Source organism: Buteo buteo, chromosome 14, assembly GCF_964188355.1.
Source record: "Buteo buteo chromosome 14, bButBut1.hap1.1, whole genome shotgun sequence".
In the NCBI taxonomy this organism is placed as follows: domain Eukaryota; kingdom Metazoa; phylum Chordata; class Aves; order Accipitriformes; family Accipitridae; genus Buteo; species Buteo buteo.
Window position 1 is genome coordinate 6,929,450 of NC_134184.1, and position 19,789 is coordinate 6,949,238.

At 40.4% G+C, this 19,789-nt stretch overlaps 1 protein-coding gene across 1 annotated transcript in view; it reads right to left on the reverse strand.

Annotated features, from left to right (window-relative positions):
* Positions 1-19,789, reverse strand: part of GPC6 (glypican 6) — a 771,476-nt gene that overhangs the window by 50,140 nt on the left and 701,547 nt on the right. The window contains exons 5-7 of the mRNA XM_075045977.1: positions 18,586-18,716; positions 10,592-10,735; positions 6,012-6,041 (exon numbers count right to left, since the gene is read on the reverse strand). Coding sequence (XP_074902078.1) covers positions 6,012-6,041; positions 10,592-10,735; positions 18,586-18,716 — 305 coding nt within the window. The remainder of the gene's footprint in view (positions 1-6,011; positions 6,042-10,591; positions 10,736-18,585; positions 18,717-19,789) is intronic.

Sequence of the window (19,789 nt, forward strand, 5' to 3'; positions counted from 1 at the left end):
AACCCAGCTCCACAGAGCACCTGTATTACAGACATCAAGACACAGTGAATTCCATTTCTTATATACCAGAAATGACATGTACATGACATACATTCAGTGCAGAAGCAGCAAAACCCAAGAAAACCAACAAAAAGACATGTACACGATGGTCATTGATGATTGCTGCCACCAGATCGCAAAGCCACCAGAACACGGTGAACTTGTGAGCATCTACTCAGTCCCCAGTGAGTATACCTAAGTCCTAAATTCTAAGAGCCTCAGTCACATTCACTTCGGTAGGGCTATTTGTGGAGCAGTCAGGTATCGACTGCTCAGCAGGGGTTAATCTAACTCAGCTCTAGCCCTCTGTAAGGTAAATATCTTTTAAAGCTTGAAGCTCTTCAGAGTTAACAGAGAAACATTGGCACTTCCACGAAGCTATTAATACAATCTCTGGCAGATGTCTACATTAGACTGGGAATTACGCCCAGAAAATGCCTGCTTTCTTAACCAGCTGTGGAGGGAACTGTCCTGGTTTCAGCTGGGATAGAGTTAATTGTCTTCCTAGCAGCTGGTACGGTGCTATGTTTTGAGTTCAGTATGAGAAGAATGTTGATAACACACTGATGTTTTCAGTTGTTGCTCAGTAGTGTTCAGACTAAGTCAAGGATTTTTCAGCTTCTCACGCCCAGCCAGTGAGAAAGCTGGAGGGACACAAGAAGTTGGCACGGGACATAGCCAGGGCAGCTGACCCAAACTGGCCAAAGGGGTATTCCATACCATGGGACGTCATGTCCAGTATATAAACTGGGGGGAGTGGGGGCAGGGAATCGCTGCCCGGGGACTAACTGGGTGTTGATCAGCGGGTGGTGAGCAATTGCCCTGTGCATCATTTGTACATTCCAATCCTTTTATTATTACTGTTGTCATTTTAATAGTGTTATCATTTATCATCATTAGTTTCTTCTTTTCTGTTCTATTAAACTGTTCTTATCTCAACCTACGAGTTTTACTTCTTTCCCTGATTTTCTCCCCCATCCCACTGGGTGGGTGGGAGTGAGTGAGTGGCTGCGTGGTGCTTAGTTGCTGGCTGGGGTTAAACCACAACAGGAGTTCGTACTACCAAGTCCTAATCCTGTAGCTGGAGTTCTCTATTACTGTGTACCTCTGTCCACACCAGTGTCCAGAGTGGGACCTGCTGAAGCATCTTGCAGGCGTTCTCCTATTTTCCATGGTGACTAAGTATCTGGAGTGGTTATATGGGAGCTATGCATTTTGCCCTAATGTGGAGCTGTGATGCTTCTAGGGCCCACAGGCAGACCTAGGATCCAAAAAGTGCTGCTGGGTCTGCTAACAGATGCACGACCTTAGACTCGTCCTTAGTTGATGATGGATAAAATTAGATACGATGAATCCTTTCCTTCCCCCTTCCCCAGTATTATTAAATGTCTTGGCTTTCCCATCAATGAGTATCTGTAACCAGCCACTCAAGCTTTGCTGTTTACAGGCAACTGCCTTATAGAAGCATCCTGTATTGCTATCCCAACAAAGAGATGAAAGCAGGAGGAAAATATAGGAAATATTTCCTAATGTAAAGTATTTGGTTTTGACTAAAGAAAGTTCACAAGAGGGTCACTATTTGTATGAAGGTAAACCTTTTCAGTCCTTGTATTTTACCTCCCCTCTAACCACTAGTGATACACACAGAAGTCCATGAAATGTCAATTTCTGTCTATTACAACCAAAGAAAAACATATGAGATGTTTGGCTTGGGAAATCAGTTTTCAGTCTGCTGTAACCTACTATTTGTTATTAGTGGAGTCCGGCATTGCACACTCCTGTTAGGAGTTCACAATATATCTGTGTGCTGCACTCTAGCAAAATAAAAATAGCTGCAAAAGGCTGGAGAAAACTAATTGCCAATAGCACATTTTTCTTTGGAGAGTGAGAATCACTATTTGCAATTAATTCAGAAGTTACAAAAGCTTTAATTTCTCTGTTGGTATCTACACTTACACACAACTAACTTTGTTGTTGAAAAGACATTTTATGGTCTGTAGTCACTTGCACAAAAGGACCCTCTAATCCTCTAGTGGCAAACGAGCTGGTGAAATATTACAAAATCCATTTTATATGGAAACTTAGAACTTGTTGGTTGTACTCATATTAACAATGCAAGAATTCATCACAGTGTAAGACCTTCCAGGCAGGTAGTCAGTCATCGTAGTTACTGTCAAGTTACTTGCAAGCATCTAAATGAGCATGGTTTATGCACTGCAAGTGGGGACACAAGCCCTGCTACCAATTTTTAAACCATATTTTTTCTTTTAATATCATGTCAAAATGCTAAAGTACAGAGGATGTTTATATAGTCACTATCTTTCTTTAGCATTAACAAGAACATTAAGAATTCACTTTTCCTTCTGCACAGATTCATGCACAGACAGATGAAATGAAATGTGATCTATATTTCAGCTGGAAGAGCAGTGTTGATAAATTTCCTGCTTAGATTCATCTTCCAGAGGCTGATAATACAAACTTTCTGTATATTGGAAAAAAACCCCATGTCTTTATTGAACAGAGGCTAAAACATCAAATGGAAGGAAGTGGATTTTAATCCAGATTTACAAGGGGGAGTTGCCATTGAATAAAACTTGTGCAGCCTCCGAATGAACTATTTTTGTTGGAGACTAGCCATCCTTCTAGGTACCTGATGATACCAAAATGATGAGTTATGATTACAAGTATGATTGGAACTATGTATCAATATGTTTTATAGACCAAAATCTCCTTTGTGTGCATTTGATTCATAGAGCCTAACTCCAAGGCCCAGCATTACGGTTACATTTAGACATCTACAAATGGGATGTCTGAGCTAATCATCCAGATTCTCTTCTTACTCAGTGGGGAGAAATGGGTAATTCAGAGGGTAATTCAGATTCTTGTCATCTCCAAATGACTATCTTAAGCAAGGTCTGGAGGTGCCTAATTCTCTCCATCTATTAGTAAAGGAATGAAGTGATAGCTCAGACTTTGATAGCAACATTAGAAACATGAAAAGCTAGGGCAAATAAATCCCACTTCATGTTAGTCTGGTTTGATATGGTACAGATGTGCAAACTTTACCCTACGTATCTTTCTTTTCTTTACCCTAATAGCCAAGCTCAGGAATCACATAGTTTCTCAACGTACAACAAATGAAGACCCATGACCATGCCATTCCGTTGTCTTACTGTGTGCAGACAAGTCTAGTGATAGAGAGTGGATTCTGCCTACAGGTTTTGTATTCCTCATCTCTGTAACAGGGATACATAATACCATTCATACCCCTAAGACTTTCCTGGAAATGAGATGATGACTCTCAGTGGTCTTCACGCCCATGAGGTAAAGGAAGTTCAACTAGTACTAACAAGTACATTTTTAGAAGATGTTCAAGCAGGCACTGCGTTCCATGAGACAGGCAACATATCACTTTTCAGGGAAGGCAGACAGTGCATGGCAATTAAGATTGTGCATTTTTTTTCTTGACAACTAATTAAGGTAGAGATCCGTCTTTCCTGTTACTGTTGGAAGACGGTCTTTCCTTACTAAGCAGGGCCCGAACAGCAGGCAGACCCATTCCACCTGAAGACATTGGCAACCACTGTAATAAAGCTCTTAGTAACCGCCTCACGCGCATTAGGAATGCACTGCGTCAGATACAGCAGCATGCAGAACCATTCAGCTGGGGGATGGAATAATATCGCTGTTTTTAAAAACAGGACTCTGGCAGGTCTCCCAGGAGGGTTCTGACAGCCACCATCATTCATCCGCCTTTGCCACCTGAAACTGGTATTAACCATGAGGGAAAAAGTGATTGCACACACTTAAACTTACTTAGATATTGCTGTGACACAGAAACTGAGAATAAACAAAGCCTGACACTAAGAAAACACCTATTTTTGGAGAACCAAACAAATCCTAAATCTGACACCAAATGACCACGACAGATGTTGTAAAACATATTTATTCATTGTGCATATTGTGTCCAGACAGCTAATAAGAAACAGGGCTCTGTTTAAGCACACAAAACCTGAAACTGGAGGAGCTGTACACCTTATGTTTTACAGGCCTTATCTGCTGATTAACGTCACACAGGGTGAAACGGCGGATCCGACAGCACAGCACCTAAGGGTTGCGGGGGGAGTAGCCTATGGGAAGTCAGTGGGCTTCTAAAACACTCGCGTGAGCCTCTCATCTTCACTCGTAAGAGTGTCACCAAAACCTCCCCAGCTATGAAGTCTTTTACAGGCTCATTGTATCTTTCCCTCTGGCCTCTGTGTGCAGAAGGTGTCTGAAAAATTAATCTCAGTATTTTAAACCCTCTAAGATTTATACCTACTGGATTTTATTCTAGGGCCTCTTGAGACGTAGAGTGTTGAGAATAAACATCCTATCTCAGGAAAATTGTGCTACCACTGTGTATATTTAACAGTTCTAGAGTCTGGACTAAATGGATCCTAACAAAACTGAAACAAATTCCACTTTCAGGAGTGCCCCAGAGGATTCCCTGGGCAATTCAGATCAATGTCTTCATAGCATACTGTCCTGTTAATTTTAGTCTTTTATAGCTAAAATGCAAAGCAGATTCTTTTTTTTTTTGATCGTATTTTCTACTTCATATAGTTTAGGAGCACTGGGAAGGAATTGTTCACAACAGATTTGTTAGGTTACTATTGCATTTTTTTATTGTAACAAAAATCATTACACAATGGAATAAAAAAAAAATTAAAAAATAGGACTGAATGGACACTTAAAATACATCCCGCTTTATTCCTAAAAAAAATGTTTCAGGGTCTTTTTTGCTCATGGAAATTGAGACTTTATTTACTTTTATTTTAAGGAAGGCAGGAAGGAAAATAAAAGAACATTATCCTACAAAGTGTGACACAATATATCCCCCCTCCCCAGGGTAAAGGGCATGAAAGGTTTTCTTTTTCAGACTGGGTGCGTGCTCATCCACTTATCTATGCAGCCATTATACTGTGCTTGAATGTAAATCACTTGCAAAATGCCACGGCCAATTTCTTTGTTGCCTATCTCCATAGTATGCATGTGCATTATGTATTATATGGCTAATAGTGCATCAGCTCCCTTGTGGAAAATCAGGAGAGCTTCCATGTCCTCCTGAAAGAAAATGTGGAATTATTTTATACACGTCCAGCCGGGTCAGGCTGCAGTATGTTCTCGGGAGAAATTCCAGCTGAATTAAGGCAGCACTGTGCCGTACGGTGGTGCGGTGGATGCAGAGGTACTTGAGGCAGCTCAAACGCAGGAGGTAGTATGGCTATATCAGCATGGTGCTCTCTGTAGACTAATTAGTCCTGCTAAGAAGCAGGATATAATAGTCCAAGCTAAATGCTTTGAGGTATTTCACAAGTGAGATGATGCATATCTGCGTGGTGCTCTGTTCCTTCCTTCCTTCCCCCTGGGCCGTGCCGAACCCTGCCGAGACGGCCGCCTGTCTGAAACTTCTAACGTTCACAAAAACTTACAAAGCTGGAAACCGTAAGGGAATCCGCTTTGCCAAGCTCCCACAGAGAAGCTCAGCGGTTTGCCCAAGATGGGACAGCAAGACAGGGACAATTCTAGGGCGAGAGCCCAGGAAGGCTGGGGACCTTGTTCCCGGCGCTCCGGTGCTATCCCAACGCCACCGCGGCATCCGCATGGCGGCACACGCGTACGTGGGCTCGGAGACCGTGGGGACGCTCACACCAGCTTTTAGCTCACAGAGAGAATACCTGCGCTCCTTTCTGGGGGTGAAGCATCATCCTTGAAGGGGGAGAAAAATACTGGGAGGAACCAGGAGCTCAGGGCACTGGGCAGAATTAAACCAGCCAGAATGCAAAATTACGGAAAGAACTGCTAGCATTTTAGCCTATAAGACACACACAAAGTAAAGATGGTGAAGATGAAACTTAAGAAGTGTTTTGCCCAGCATTGTACAACGACAAATGGGAATGAAGGTGAAGAATAAGAATACCAAAGCTTACACCATGTTGCATTGTCCTCCAGATAGTCCTCTGGGAAGCAAGAGGGAAACAGATTCAGGGAACAGAAAAACAAAACAAAACAAAACAAAATAAACCACAGGTTATACCAAACAGGCAACCACAGAGAAGATAACGAGTCTTTACAAGCAGTTGATTTTAAATGAGAAATTTTAGATCACGCTGTACAGAAGCAGCTGAGCTCAGTGGTTAAAAACATTTAATTTCTGACAGTATTTATCTTACTGAACTTCAGGTGTAATTGCTAGATGCTCAGACTAAGGTTGTCACTTTTTGGCTCTTTGTAGTAGAGGGATATGGAATGATTTCTCTGAGCTGTTTAAATGTATTCTTTGGGATGAGATGAATCGTGCTTTATAAATATTTGATCTCAATTCAGTTGCCTAAACCTATGTTTAGACAACTGAATGAAAATCTTTATTTCTCTCTGTTAACAGTAAAAACCGCAGTCATCTAGACTTCAAATCTAGATAGCTGGTTATAGGTATCTAAACTATGGATCTCTATATTGAATCAGAGAAGTCCTTGGTTTTGCTTCTGTTGCAGTCAGAAAAGAAGTAGGGTGGAATCCAGTTACCTAAATATTGGCATAGCAAGTGAACTTAGTAGCTCCGAGGTATTCTGTCTTACTTCCAGCCAGGTCTCCTGTAACTTTCCTTTCACATTTGGACATCTTGAAGACCACAGGCATCTCAAATAGCGTTAGGTGACTATGTTTCTGTAGCTGAATTCCACCCAGAGGGACGTGCAGAGAACAGCTGGGGCTCAGTTCTGTTCTCCCACTTGGATACCACATAGTAGGCATCCTCTAGGGTGTTCTACCCGGCCAGTCCGGGAGGGCATAAGCATCCCAAATTACTGTCCTATCTGCCAGCTCAATTAGATGTCTTAGATACTCCGAGGCATCTCAGTGTTGCATATCTACATGTGGGTATCATCTCAGTCGAGCCTTTCGCTTCCCAGTCTGTGAGAGGTGTCTGGGACAGACGGGGTGAATCACTCTCCCAAGGCGTGTGTCTCTCTCCATTGACTTCAGAAAGAGCCTGACTTTTAGGCCCTGTGCTGTGAAGATGGGATTGAATTGCCTGAGCATAGGGATCTTGAATTGCTTGAGGTGCTGCGGCGTATTCTACCCAGCTCCCCACTGCTGCTTCAGGAGTATATTGGTCTCCTCTAGTCCTGTGCCATGTCTGCTGGTTCCATGTTTCAGATACTCCGGGGTGTCTTAGATGGTGCTTTACACCCATGCTTAGACAACTCTCTCAAGCTCTCTATAACTTCCTAAATACATGTGATGCATTTTAAACCAGTGATACCACTGCTTTTGGGGGATATTTGATTTCTTTTCACTTTTCTCAAAATTTATTTTGATCTATTTCTTATTTATTAAACGTTACTGGTTACAGCTATGACAATATCACAGCAAAACCACTTTCCCTCCTCTTGGAATGGAATAGTTGGATTAATCACACAAGTGCAGGCAAGAATGAAGGAGCACTTTCTCAGATGAGTTCAGTACCTGGTGATGTCAGTGAAGGCTTCTTATGAGGGGTCCTTTGTGCAACACACCTGATAAAATATGCTCAACTGAATTAAGCTTCTAAATGGGGATATGAGCAGGAGTAAAAAAAAAATTGGTTCAGATACTCTACATGTTTGTATAAGACTGAGATGCAGAGGAAATATTTTCTAAACTCGGTCTCTTCTGGGGACATGCTGTCAAAGACAGATGAAAGCAGAATTGTTTGTCACTTCTTTTGAGGTTTACATAGCTGCATGTTTGGACTTTGCGATGACAGTTTACAGTTAAGTGGTCTGACAGTGTTTTATGAATACAAACTCCAGAATAGACTTTTAAAAGCATTAATGTAACACTGAACAGTCAGCTGACTCACAAGGAAAGATTTGTTTCTTCTATCTATAATAATCAAAAGGGGCTTTAACTGTTTGGCACTACTAGCAAAATGCTAATTGCTGTACGTTTGTATTAAGCAAGCGATAGAAAATGATCAGTGTGCAGACTGGAAAACTGCTGGGAGTGGGATTCTCCTTACGTCCTATTAGCAATGCAAGGGTTAGGAGGATCTCCATGAAGCTGGTCCTCCAGGCTCTGTCTATAGTTAATGAAGAGAGATACGTGATTCAGGGAATGATTCAGCACATTAAACCCTGAGGATCTAATGTAGGCAGGTTGAATGGCGCTCCTGCGAGGCGGGAGTGCCGCATTTATCTCCTTCCGGATAAAATTACCCAACTCGGTGTGAGATGCAGGCAGTGACCTTTCCCAAGTGCTGCTAAGGGATTACAGCTCTGAAACAAGGCCTTCTGCTCTCATCCACATAAACAGCCTTTCCTCTCTCCAGCTGAGGTCAGTGGCCATCTTGAGGCTAACGTGAGGGATTGTTGGTGTCAGCCCGAAAGGAGATAACACAGGCATCGCTGCCATTTGGAGATGGATTTCATACCAACACTCATCACTAACAGACCATAAATAGTTATTTTAAATATCACCAGCAAGAAAAACAAATAGGCATTTGGCTTGAACACCTTTTAAAGTAACAGCAGCAATGCTAAGATCTTTGTTTTTTTTCTGAAATAATGCACGAACAAACCTAGTTAAATCATACAGACTCAAGTTCCCCTTTGAAAGTCTACAAGTTATTAGGAGTTATAAAGGATTATCTGCATTGGCAATTTTCATTAATTACAGCCTTTAAAGGCTGGCAGCATGTGACGTCTCTGCTTTATTCAGGATGCTGCTCAGAATTTGGAAGCTTGTAGTTAAAAAAGGATATTAATGTGCTTAGAAGTATTCTCTTTATGTCAATATGGAATGTTTCTTAAACCTGTCTTTTACATTGCAAAAATGCTTGAGCTGTTCTTACAACATGAGAGTACTCCAAGCTGAACTGTGCTACCAGCCTTCCTTTTTATGCTCTTCCTCCCACTTCCTCTGTTTGCAGCCTTTAGTTTTGATGGAGCATGACTGAAACCTACAGTCTTTGGCGACCTTTCACTTCACCTTGGCCAATTCTAGATTAAGATCCAGGCCTCTGCACTGAGCAAAACACAAGGGCTGGTTCTCTGCATCTAAAGTGAAAGGGTAAAATTAAGATCCCATCAAATACGGATCGAGAATTGCCAGCCAGATTTTTATCCTGAGATGCTACACTGGGTAATGAACAAGCTGCAGTAGAAAGACCCAAGTCTACAATGGAGGTAAACATCTTCTTTTCTGCTTCTCCTTTTAGGATAACCAGGCTACACTATTTCCAGAAGAGCAGAGAACTAACAAACATTGCTTTTAGCTGCAGGGTAATCCCACCTCTTGACTAGAAATGCCATGTCATTTTCCAGCTGAATTGCCATGAAGATTGACAGAATACAGTAGATAGAATACAGCACAGACAGGCGACTGGAAGGAGTTGCGCCGTGGAAGACTACTGTGATCGTCAAAGGAATTTGCTGAACGATGGTGTCAAGAAGATACCCAGGTCCTTATCTGAATTAGTACGGCTGCGCTCCTGCTCAGCGATTTAAGCTGCATATCGGAGAAACCTCTAGACGTTTTAGGCTCGTGATCAGAACCATAGCAAGATGTTTTGGTGCCCTAGCGCAGCCAGCACGTGCCTGGCACCCAGCGGGAGTGCAGCTCGCCCAAACCTCATACCCCCAACGAAGGGTGGCTGTTTGCAGCTGGGTGCTCCTCTCCCCTCGCTCTTGCTACGGCCCTGAGCACGGCTCTCTTCGGCAAGAGAGGCCAACGCGGTGCAAGCCTTCAGCAATAAGCTCGGAGGGTATGCGAGACAGTCTGGTTTGATTCAGACGCTTTACAACTCTGTAATTTTGCTCATTGGCTTTACCTCGAGATGATTGCTGAGACAGTATTAACAGCTATAATAATTAGCCTGCTATAAATCCATAGATGTATAAATAGCAGGAACATCAAAGTCTGAAATGCGAATCCAATGACTGGTAGTAAAGAAAATAATCTCATGTTAAATCTTGTTTTCAAAATGATTGAATAAATAAAGCAAGATTAGTGATCACTGAAGTTTTAGCTGATTATAGTCAATTTTTGAGATGGATGGAAATAAAGCAGTGGGAATTTTATAATTAAGTAAAGAAGTAGAACAAATCAACGTGCCTTTGAAAGTGTGTATGTTAAAGAACTAGCTGCTAAAATTGCTTTAAAACATAAAAACATTTTTAATAAAATAAAAAAAACCCCATAAAATATTGCTGTAGATCAATTTTCAAAGAGAATTTATACTGCAAAATACCTGCCATGGATCATCTGGTTTTTGGCCTCCAGGAAAGAGCTTATTTTCTTCTAACATTTCTAATACATAAAAACTAAGTCATATTGTTCTCCTACAATGCAATTCTGTACCGTTTCCAATGGAGAAAAAAAGATTTACTGAATGCTGGAAAAGCTGGCACAGAAACTATGTAGAGTGATTATGAAATTATTAAAAAAAAATTGTCAGGAGATTACCACTCTTCTACTATATTACAAAGCCATTTCTATTAATTCAAAAATGGAATATATTTTGCCTTACCAGCCTATCCAAACTTGTGCCAGCAGCAGTTGTAGGTCGCTCCTCTGGGTTATATGGTCTAAACCGGGTATTGAAGTTTTCAGGGACAGAACGGGAAGATCTCAGGGCAGGTGCTGGTTTAGGTTGGCCACATCCTTGGAAAACCTGAAAAAGATGTTGTAGGTTATATTAAAATCATAAAAAAAATGGAAGCTGGTATTTTATAGCCTCTTTACTCTCTCTTTCATATATTTGAAACCAGCTTTGACTGACATTTTGATAACAGTGAATTGAGCACTTGCCCTGCATTAAAACTCAGGTTAATAATTAAGCATTATTAATTGCTCAGTGAAGGTATAAAAACATATAGGGACCTTGAAACCCCCTTAATTTAGGAAGGTGATTATTGTAAGAAGTTAACATCTGAAAGCATTTTAATTGCTGTCTTTCCAGGAAGAGAAATGAGCAAAAGGAAGTCCTTTGTGGCAGGACTTAGTTAATAATAGTTTTAGTTTTTTTTTTTAAATGTGGTATTTACCCAGAATCACAGCTCATTCATAATCCCTACCCACAGCTCTTCCTACCTTGTAATTTTGTTTGTAGTCTGAGAGAAAAGGTCAATGATGAAATAGTCTTATAACTGGATAACTTTCTTATTCCCTACTAATCTCTCCCTAGAAGAGGGGTGAGGCATATTGAGTGGGCAATAGTGAGAATTATTTTCTGCTAGTGTGTTTGTTTTCTGAGTATAAAAAATCATGTTCAGGGTTATGAAATTTTTCATGTACTTCCATTTGGAAAAAAGTTTCAGTAGCATATATCTGGTGAATACTAAAGGACACAGAGGACACTTTTGACTACTGGATATCAAGTATATATACATCCCAGAGGAACCCTCCCAGAAGTTGCTTGGCTGAAAGGAGGTAGAATATTCAGAGTTAAATTTTTCAAGTGCTCTCCCAAGGATCCTAGCTTTTGCCTTCATACCAACTTTTTCAGTTCTGCAACCATCCTTCTTTTTTGTGACCATTGTATTTTGGCTGTTTCAACATTTTGTCTCCATTCAGAAGAAAAAAATAAATCAGAATTTCTTGTAAGATATATTTCACAAAACCCTAAGGCCAGACGCAAACTGTCTTAATGTGCTTTGTGGAGGTGAAAACTCCTATGCAGGTGCTGTGTTTTGTTTGTAGGACCAGATTACTCCTTTTTGTGTGGCAAATAAGATAGCAAGCTCACAAGCTATGCTGTGAGCCAGTGATCAAAACCAGTCATGTTTCATTTTTAGACTTTGGATTTTCTGCTTTGAGTGGTTCTGTCCTGAAGTAGCCACGGATGGCATGACTTTTGTTGCTTTCAGGATACGTTAAAATTGGCTCTTAGTTAGGTTTTCTGATGTTAATTTAGAGGCCCCATATGATTCAAAATTTGCTGAAAGAAACTGATTCATACTAAATTTATGTCCAATCATCAGGTCTGTTTTGGCTCAAAGTCCAGCAAGTCAGCTGTTGTACAGCCATTGGGATTTTTAATTTATGAGTGGAATACTGCTTGGTCTGGTTTGAGAATATCTGTAAAATTTTTTAAAAAGTTTCTAGCCTCTCCAGTCATGAGGACTATTGGACAATAAATTCATTTAATCAACCAGGAAAGATGATTTTAGCTTTTATAGTTCTAAATTTTTCATCAGGAAAGAATCTTTGAAGAAAATTCAACTAAGATTAATGTTCAGGATTTATAGATGATTGTGTATGATACTGTACATTTTAAAGGGGCAAATATATATGTTGGGGCCATCAGTTATACTTACAAAAGTTTATTCATATTTCTTCTGACTGAAGATAAGTTATATGCAGAAAACATAACTGTTTATTTAGAAATCTATGAAATCCCATTTAGTCAATTAAGCAATCAGATATTTGCTTACAAAGACAAGTGACAATTATCCAAAACATGCAACTTGACTCTTAGAGGAAAGGAAAGTGAGGGCACTGAATCTTCTCCTTAAATTTCACAGTGTGTCACTGTTAGGCTACTTGTATGACCATGTGGAGTAACTGCAAGTCTACATAATTTATATTTCATTTTTTCTTACGACATACTGAAAAAACCACAACATAGACTTTGTGGCATTTAGGTTCATACAAATAGTTGTAGCAAGTAGTTTTATGTGAACAAATTTACATAAAGCCAGACAATAATAGAGATGGAAATTAGATAGCAATTTTTACATCACAGAAGAAGAAATAATTTACTTTTTAAATGGCTTCGCAGAAATGCACAAAGGATACAACATTCACTTACTAAGCTTTGGGTGCAAAAGAGACATTTTCTAATTTGCATCCAAGTATTAAGTGCCAGGACAGAGAATGTAAAGCTGATACCTCAAATTAACAAATACTCCCTAAGAAGAACCACATGACATGCTTTCTTCACAATGCTACTCAGAGTTATTGAGTAATTTCTGGAAAAATATTCAGGTGTTTTATTACAGATGCTGGGAACTGGCAGCATAAATCCACTCTCTTTAAAAAATTGCATTTTATATATAATTGGTGCAGTCCACTGCATCCAGATTTAGAGAAGGGATTCCATTTGAAATTAAGAAACCTAAATTTAGGGGTATATATGTAGGTGTCTATATTTAAGCTAAACATCTAAGCTTCCATTTTAGACAGTGGAGATCAAAAGCCCCCTTCAGTTGCTCTCACATCAGTATCTATAATAGTTTGTGGTGTCCTGGGATGTCTGAGACGTCTGTTAAGACTGTCTTAACCCAAGACCATTCCGCACTGAACTGCAGCTAAAGCTCAGATGGGATTCCCTGGAGTGTCACAAAGAGCACTAGACCTCTGTGGTCAGGGATATGAACGAAGCCATGAGATCAAGTCAACAGAGCCAGTGAAGAATTACATCTATCGAGCTGACTAAATGGAGGCATCTACTTCAGGACTAGGATGTAGATAGTGTAAAAAAAGAGTCCTTTTCCCAGGAGAACTCGAAGTTTTGAATCCCAGCAGTTTGTTCTCTATGAAGCCTTGAGTCATACTGTTATTTAGACATGTGCTAGTGCTCAGTGTTTTCTTATTGAGTGTCTCTATATGACTCTGCTCCACTGACTCTTTCATATTCAGATAGAATGGCATTGATTTTTTCCTGAAATGCCATTATATTTTTCCTGCACAGAGCTTTGGAAAGAACACCGATAAATGAAGAGGTTTTGTTAACATGAAACTCGGGGGCTATTTTGAGAAGAACCTTGGATGTAGTTTTATTAAGATTTCCTCCTTATAAATAATGCACAGGTAGTCTGCTATGTCATGGAGCTCATTCATCCTTTTAGCTGAAGTAATTGCCGAAAAGGAACATATATCTATAGGTTAAAATGGCACATACATCAGCTCGGATAAAAGTAGATTTAAGACTTACTAAGGTGAGACTCAGTTATGGGATAGCCTTTATGAAAGTGGAAGAAATTTGGCATGGCAGCCAAATGACACTTACAGAAGCCAAACATATCTGTATAGTACCAGACTGTTTAAAATGCAGAAAATAGTCCAGTATGTTGTGGTTTGAGTAGCAACGAAGACACAATTATGCTGATGCCACCAGATTAGGAATTTTCTCCATTTTGAAGAAAAATGGATGTTATAACATCTTTTCTGCTGTTTTTTGAGTTTTCCTCTGCTTCTTGTGAATGAGCAATCTCTGCAGATGTCAACTAGTAAACATTTATATCGCTAAAATGGAACAGATGTAGGATTTACTCTTTGACTTGAAGCAGGAATCAAAGCTAATGGTACCGACAGCCTTATGGGAAGATTGTGAAGGCCCCAAAACATGTTTGTTTTGGCCAAGATTGAAATGAGCATTTCTGTGTTACGACTCTCTGAATATGGCTCCCTGAATTACCTCAGGGAGACAGAGAATAAGAATAAGGTAAATGTATGCTATGACTAAGTCTTGGATATGAACTGAGCCATGGAAAACAATATACAGAATATGAAACTTTTACCTGAGAAATAATCAAGCTGTTGCTTAGCACTGAGTTTGGCACTATAATGTGCAAATACCAAAGAGGTGTCACTGGCAAATAACAAAGATATTTCAGTAATGAAGATAACGTGTCTCAAACATTATCCAAAGAAACCCAAGGAAAATCTATTGCAACCTGACTTCTACCAGAGGCAACCTTCAGGGAATACCACTGAAGTCTGGGGAGACCCAGATTGCAAAGCCTACTCTTAAAACGTGCTGAACGTGCTGATGTCTTGGGAGGCATCTCGGGCAGTCCAGACTGATTGGTTTTGCACTCTGTGTGGTTTGGTTTGCAGAAGGTACTCCGTCAGAATGGCTGCAGGCGTTACATGATGAAGCTATGGAAACTGGTTTTGATGATCTTCAGTCCTGGCCTTTTTTTGGAGAAGGGGAACTTGGGTCTGACTCAGAGCGTGTGGCTTCCTCTAGCAGGAAGGCTTTGGGGTCTGACTTTCTAGACCATTGCTCCTTTTTGAAAAGCATCTCCAGAGATTGCAGCTGTCAGGGATGGGACTTGCCCTGAGGCAAAGCAAGGACCTCGTGTGGCTGTCGTTCAGGAAGATGACAGCCACCCAAGGTAAGCAGCCTATGAAGCCTAGAGATTTGTGGTCAGACTTTCTAGACAGCCAGTGCTGAATATAGACTGCAGAGAAATATCAAGGAACAAAGAAAGATTCCAGCCTCAGGATGAATTGGAGGATCTTAATGTAATACTTAACCACTACCTGGTTAATGTGAACTGTGCTAAAAGAATCAACCACAATCAGCACACAAACAAGAAAAGTTAATGGCCTCGGAACAGAGGTGCTCCGTTTTATGCAGTGACAGGTACTGTGATGTGGCTGACTCTGTATGTCCTTGGTCAGCAGAACAAAGGTAGAAGGGGTACGTGTGGTATCTCTATAATTCTCTGTCTCGATATTGATGTGCACCCATCAAGAGTGGAAGACAGAGGGTTTGCGTCTTCTGAGGAAATGAAAGACAAGGCGTGAACTCAAGCAATAAGCCCTGACTGTCTGCACTGATTAACTGTTAACTCATTGGCTTTTTCTTGGACTGCTCCAACTTGCTCTTGGCAGAATGAAACAGCTCCAGAGAAGGTAGCGCTCAGCAGCATAGAAATGAATTAGGCTGTGACACTTTGGCCTCAAGATCAGGCACTGGTCCTTGTCCCCCTTTTATTTATTAGTATATCTGTAACCATGAACACTATTTCTTAGAAGAATAGTGCTGAGTAGGGGGGCATATTTATAGGAAAAAGATATTGGACAAAACCTTCAGTACTACATCAAGTGAAGAATGGAGGGACAAACCATAAAAATGGAGACTTAGGAAGTTCACAATGTATTTTTCTGCTGATGTCTAAAATTGAAGACTTCATCATTCACGTAAGAGCATGCATTCTTGCTTATTTTTATACACTTCTTATGTTGGAAAGTGTACGTTGTTGCTTACTTAATTTAGTCTTCATGTGCACAGTAATGTACAGTCAATGTGTTATATTAAACATACTTCTATTTTTCTCAAATAGATTTCAATATATAATTGCAGCAGCTATAATACAAAACATCATTTTGTGATACAAAGACAAATTGATAGCGCAATTTAATGTGAATGACTTTTGGAATAGGGCAATTTAATGTTAATATTTGAAACAGGAGAGGGACAGGTTTTGGATGAAATGAACTCTGGGTCTTCTGCCTGCAAAGAGGTTGAGATTAGTGAGGGGTCCTTGAGGAAGAGACTGTTTGGTTTTATTTGTTGCATTCCTTTTAAAAGAGAAACAAAATGGCCCCAAATTCTACTGAATACAGCATAGAGCCTCCTCCTAGACATCAACCAGATTTTTAGGTAGAAAAAGCTGCGTGTCAGCGGTGAAGAATAATCTATGTGTATGTGGGTGTTGCAGGCATAACATTATTAGTGCATCATCATTTTCCCATTGGAAAAATGTGCTGACTGACTTGTGGAAAAATAGCTGTGATTCCTAGTCACCACATTTTCAGTGGGTACAGTCAAATGCAAGATACAAAATTGTTTGAAGAAAGAGAAAATAGCGTGATTTTGTCACCCCGCCTGAAGCTTTCTGAGCGGTGTCTCAGAATAATTGACAAGCGTGGCTTTTCTCCTACATTAGGTCTGCAATTGCATTCCATGCAGCCCATTACATCCAGCAATGTATCTGTCATTTTCACTGAAGCTCTAAGTGGTCAGTATGTATAAGGGGGAAAAATTAGACGACAGATGACTGATTCGAAGTCCACTCATATATCATCTCTACAGATCTGACATGACATAGGAGAACGTAGCACTAAACCCAAAGTCTTTGTCTTGTGCTTTTCTTTAAGAATAAAACATTTCCATGTGTTAAGACCTGAAAAAAGATGGATATAACCTAGGAAAACAAGCAAATCACATTTCAGGAGAATAATAGTCTACACAGAAATATACAAGGGCTCCTCAAGGGTAGACAGCTCTGTTATCTATGAAAATATAATAAAATAAATTTCACTGATATAATTTGGTTTCTGTTTCTCAAGATTTAAAAAAATATTGGCTAAGGTTTCCCTTAGAAAAAAATCTTTACATTGCAAATAGAATTGCTGTGATTTATTAATCTTTACAGCAAATAAAATATTTTTGAGGGACAGGAGAAACAGCCTGCTCTGCCACAAACAAGTAGTGAGATGAGCTTGTGCCAAGACATCATTGGACTCTGGCAGGGGATGCAGCTTCCTGACTAATGGAAAAACTGTAGGAAGCAAGCAAGTAAAAACGGAAAATGAAATACACCTGAGCTTTGGGTGAGTTTTCAGTGAAAATATTTTTTGTTTCTTTTTCTGAGCTAAGGGCTGAATTTGCTGAAGCTAGCCTTTAATTCCCAAAATATTTGAGAGAATTTGGCTGTTAAACGCCTTGATCACTGCTGCCAGAACAAAGTCTCATTAGGCAGGATGTAGACTGCTTTCAAAATCCTTCACATAGGTTGAAAGTAAAAAGCATCTCGAAGGAAATCCTTAGCAACCTGCAGCACTGGGGCCATAAAGAGCATCTGATTTTGGGTTGGCAGGAAGAATATTAACCTCAGCCTGCTGCCTTTTGTCCCCACATTTTTCCCAGCTACGGCAGCTTCCTTCCAAGCAATGGAAATTCACTGGCTGGGGTGGCAGTCTAGCCAGCACCTAACTGACTACTGGGAGATCAATGGGAGGTAGAAACTCCTAACGCAGAGAACCTGGCAAACTGTTGACTTTAGATTTTGAGCCACAGTGCACTGATGAATATTAAGGAAAAGCCATTAATTGTTGACTGTTGGCTCAACAGTACCTGCTACTGAATTCAAAGGATCTTATTAACATGAGGTTCAGAGGTGGTGGTGATCTGTGTGTACACACACTAAAAATGGAAAGGAGGAAGCTGGTATCATTAACTCTGTTTATCTTCATGTCAGAATCCAGACAAAACTCTATCAAACTGAGGTCTGGTAATCAGAGACTGTCCAATGTAATGGTATTTCCCTTGAGTGGCTATTAAAGGAGGTTAAACAGAACATTTTGTGTATTCACCACAAACACATTATACTTCAGTCTGACCTAGCCAGATCAAAATGTGTTTGGAAGTTAATAAGGAGAATCACAGATGAGACATGAGCAGAAGTTACCAAGCGTACTCCGCAGGTTATGGCTTACAAAGTTACCGCCAATTTTCAGCGCGCTCTGTTTTCCTTAAATCTCTTACAGCTATTAATTTGGAGTTAACTAAATGGTGCCTTTCTCCCTGCCACTCCCTTTTGAAAACTTCAAGCTTGTTTAACTAGGTGAAGGATTCAAAGGGAGTCTGGTGGACTGTCGAATGAGCAAAAGCAATTTCTAGTGGTCTGGACAATCTTTCTTAGAGTCTGGACAGAAAAGTGGTGGAGCTGTTTTTCCCCCTGGTTGTGACATTCAGCAACAGAGAAGGCGCAACTCACACAGTACCTTTGCCGACACCTGCATGCTGTTTTCTTGCATGTTCATGATGGCTTCAGAAATCTTGACATCAATAGGATCCATGACTGATTCAATGTTGAACGGTCCCTCTAATCTCTCCGCTACCAGAAGCATAGCATCTGTTAAAACACAAAGCAGCCATTCCCTTAAAGAAGGGATACCTTGGGGTGCCTCGGGCGGACCAGCGTCCCCAGCCGGGGCCGTGGGTACCGAGCGCTCCCCAGCAGAAGCCCGTGGGGATGTGCAGCAGCGGGACCGTGCAGCCTGCAGGGCAGCTTCCCAGCTGCCAAATATATCTTCCCCTACCGCTGCCGCCACAGAAAAAGGAATAAAGACTGTAAAAGTTAGATTAATAATAGTTGCCATAGCATTATTGAGCTTGGGGTAAAATTATTTTACACAGCATCACACCACTCAAAGCAGCCAGTGCTCTGGAGCGTACTTATGTAGTCTCCTTCCCGAGAAAAAGCAGGATGATAGAAATGAATCCCTGGGGTATGTTCTTAGAGTTTGTGTGAGATGATGAAAACTTTGATATGATGTATCAGGGTGTTATAATTAAAGCAGCTGTTCTTTCTGACCTTAATGATCTCATTTTCTTGCAATATGAACAGCAGATGAATATTGGATTTCTGCCATACTGTATAGGTATAAACCATGTTTGCCTTGCTACATTTTCAAAACATGGTTGCAAGTTGTGTGCAGATACATATATTCTTTGTATGTGTTTTGGATTTTAAAAACAATTGTTTGCTTAATTTACATTAGAGCCCCTCTCCAAAATAATTTTATCTTTTTGTGTTCATTAACAAGTAAAAAACAAGCAACTGAACAGAAATTAGTAACAGTAAAAAAGGTTTGCCATACATCACATATGTTTGTCTACGCCCAGACACAGATTCATCACAATTTCTGTGGCAATAGCCACACGACAAACTGGATTTATACTATACCTTTGAACATCATATTTGATCCTTGTCTCATATGTTAACATTTAAAATCTTCAGCACCTAATTTGCTTTAAACAGATGCCACTTGCGATTTTAACATGATAAACAAAAATCTTCACATACTCTCTTCTTTATCCCTCAGACTTAGGCTCCAAAATGTACTCATCAGACTTCCTTCCAAAACAGACCCCCCACCTGTCTTCTCCCTCCCCACAGAAGCCCGTGTGCGTGGATGTGTGGGA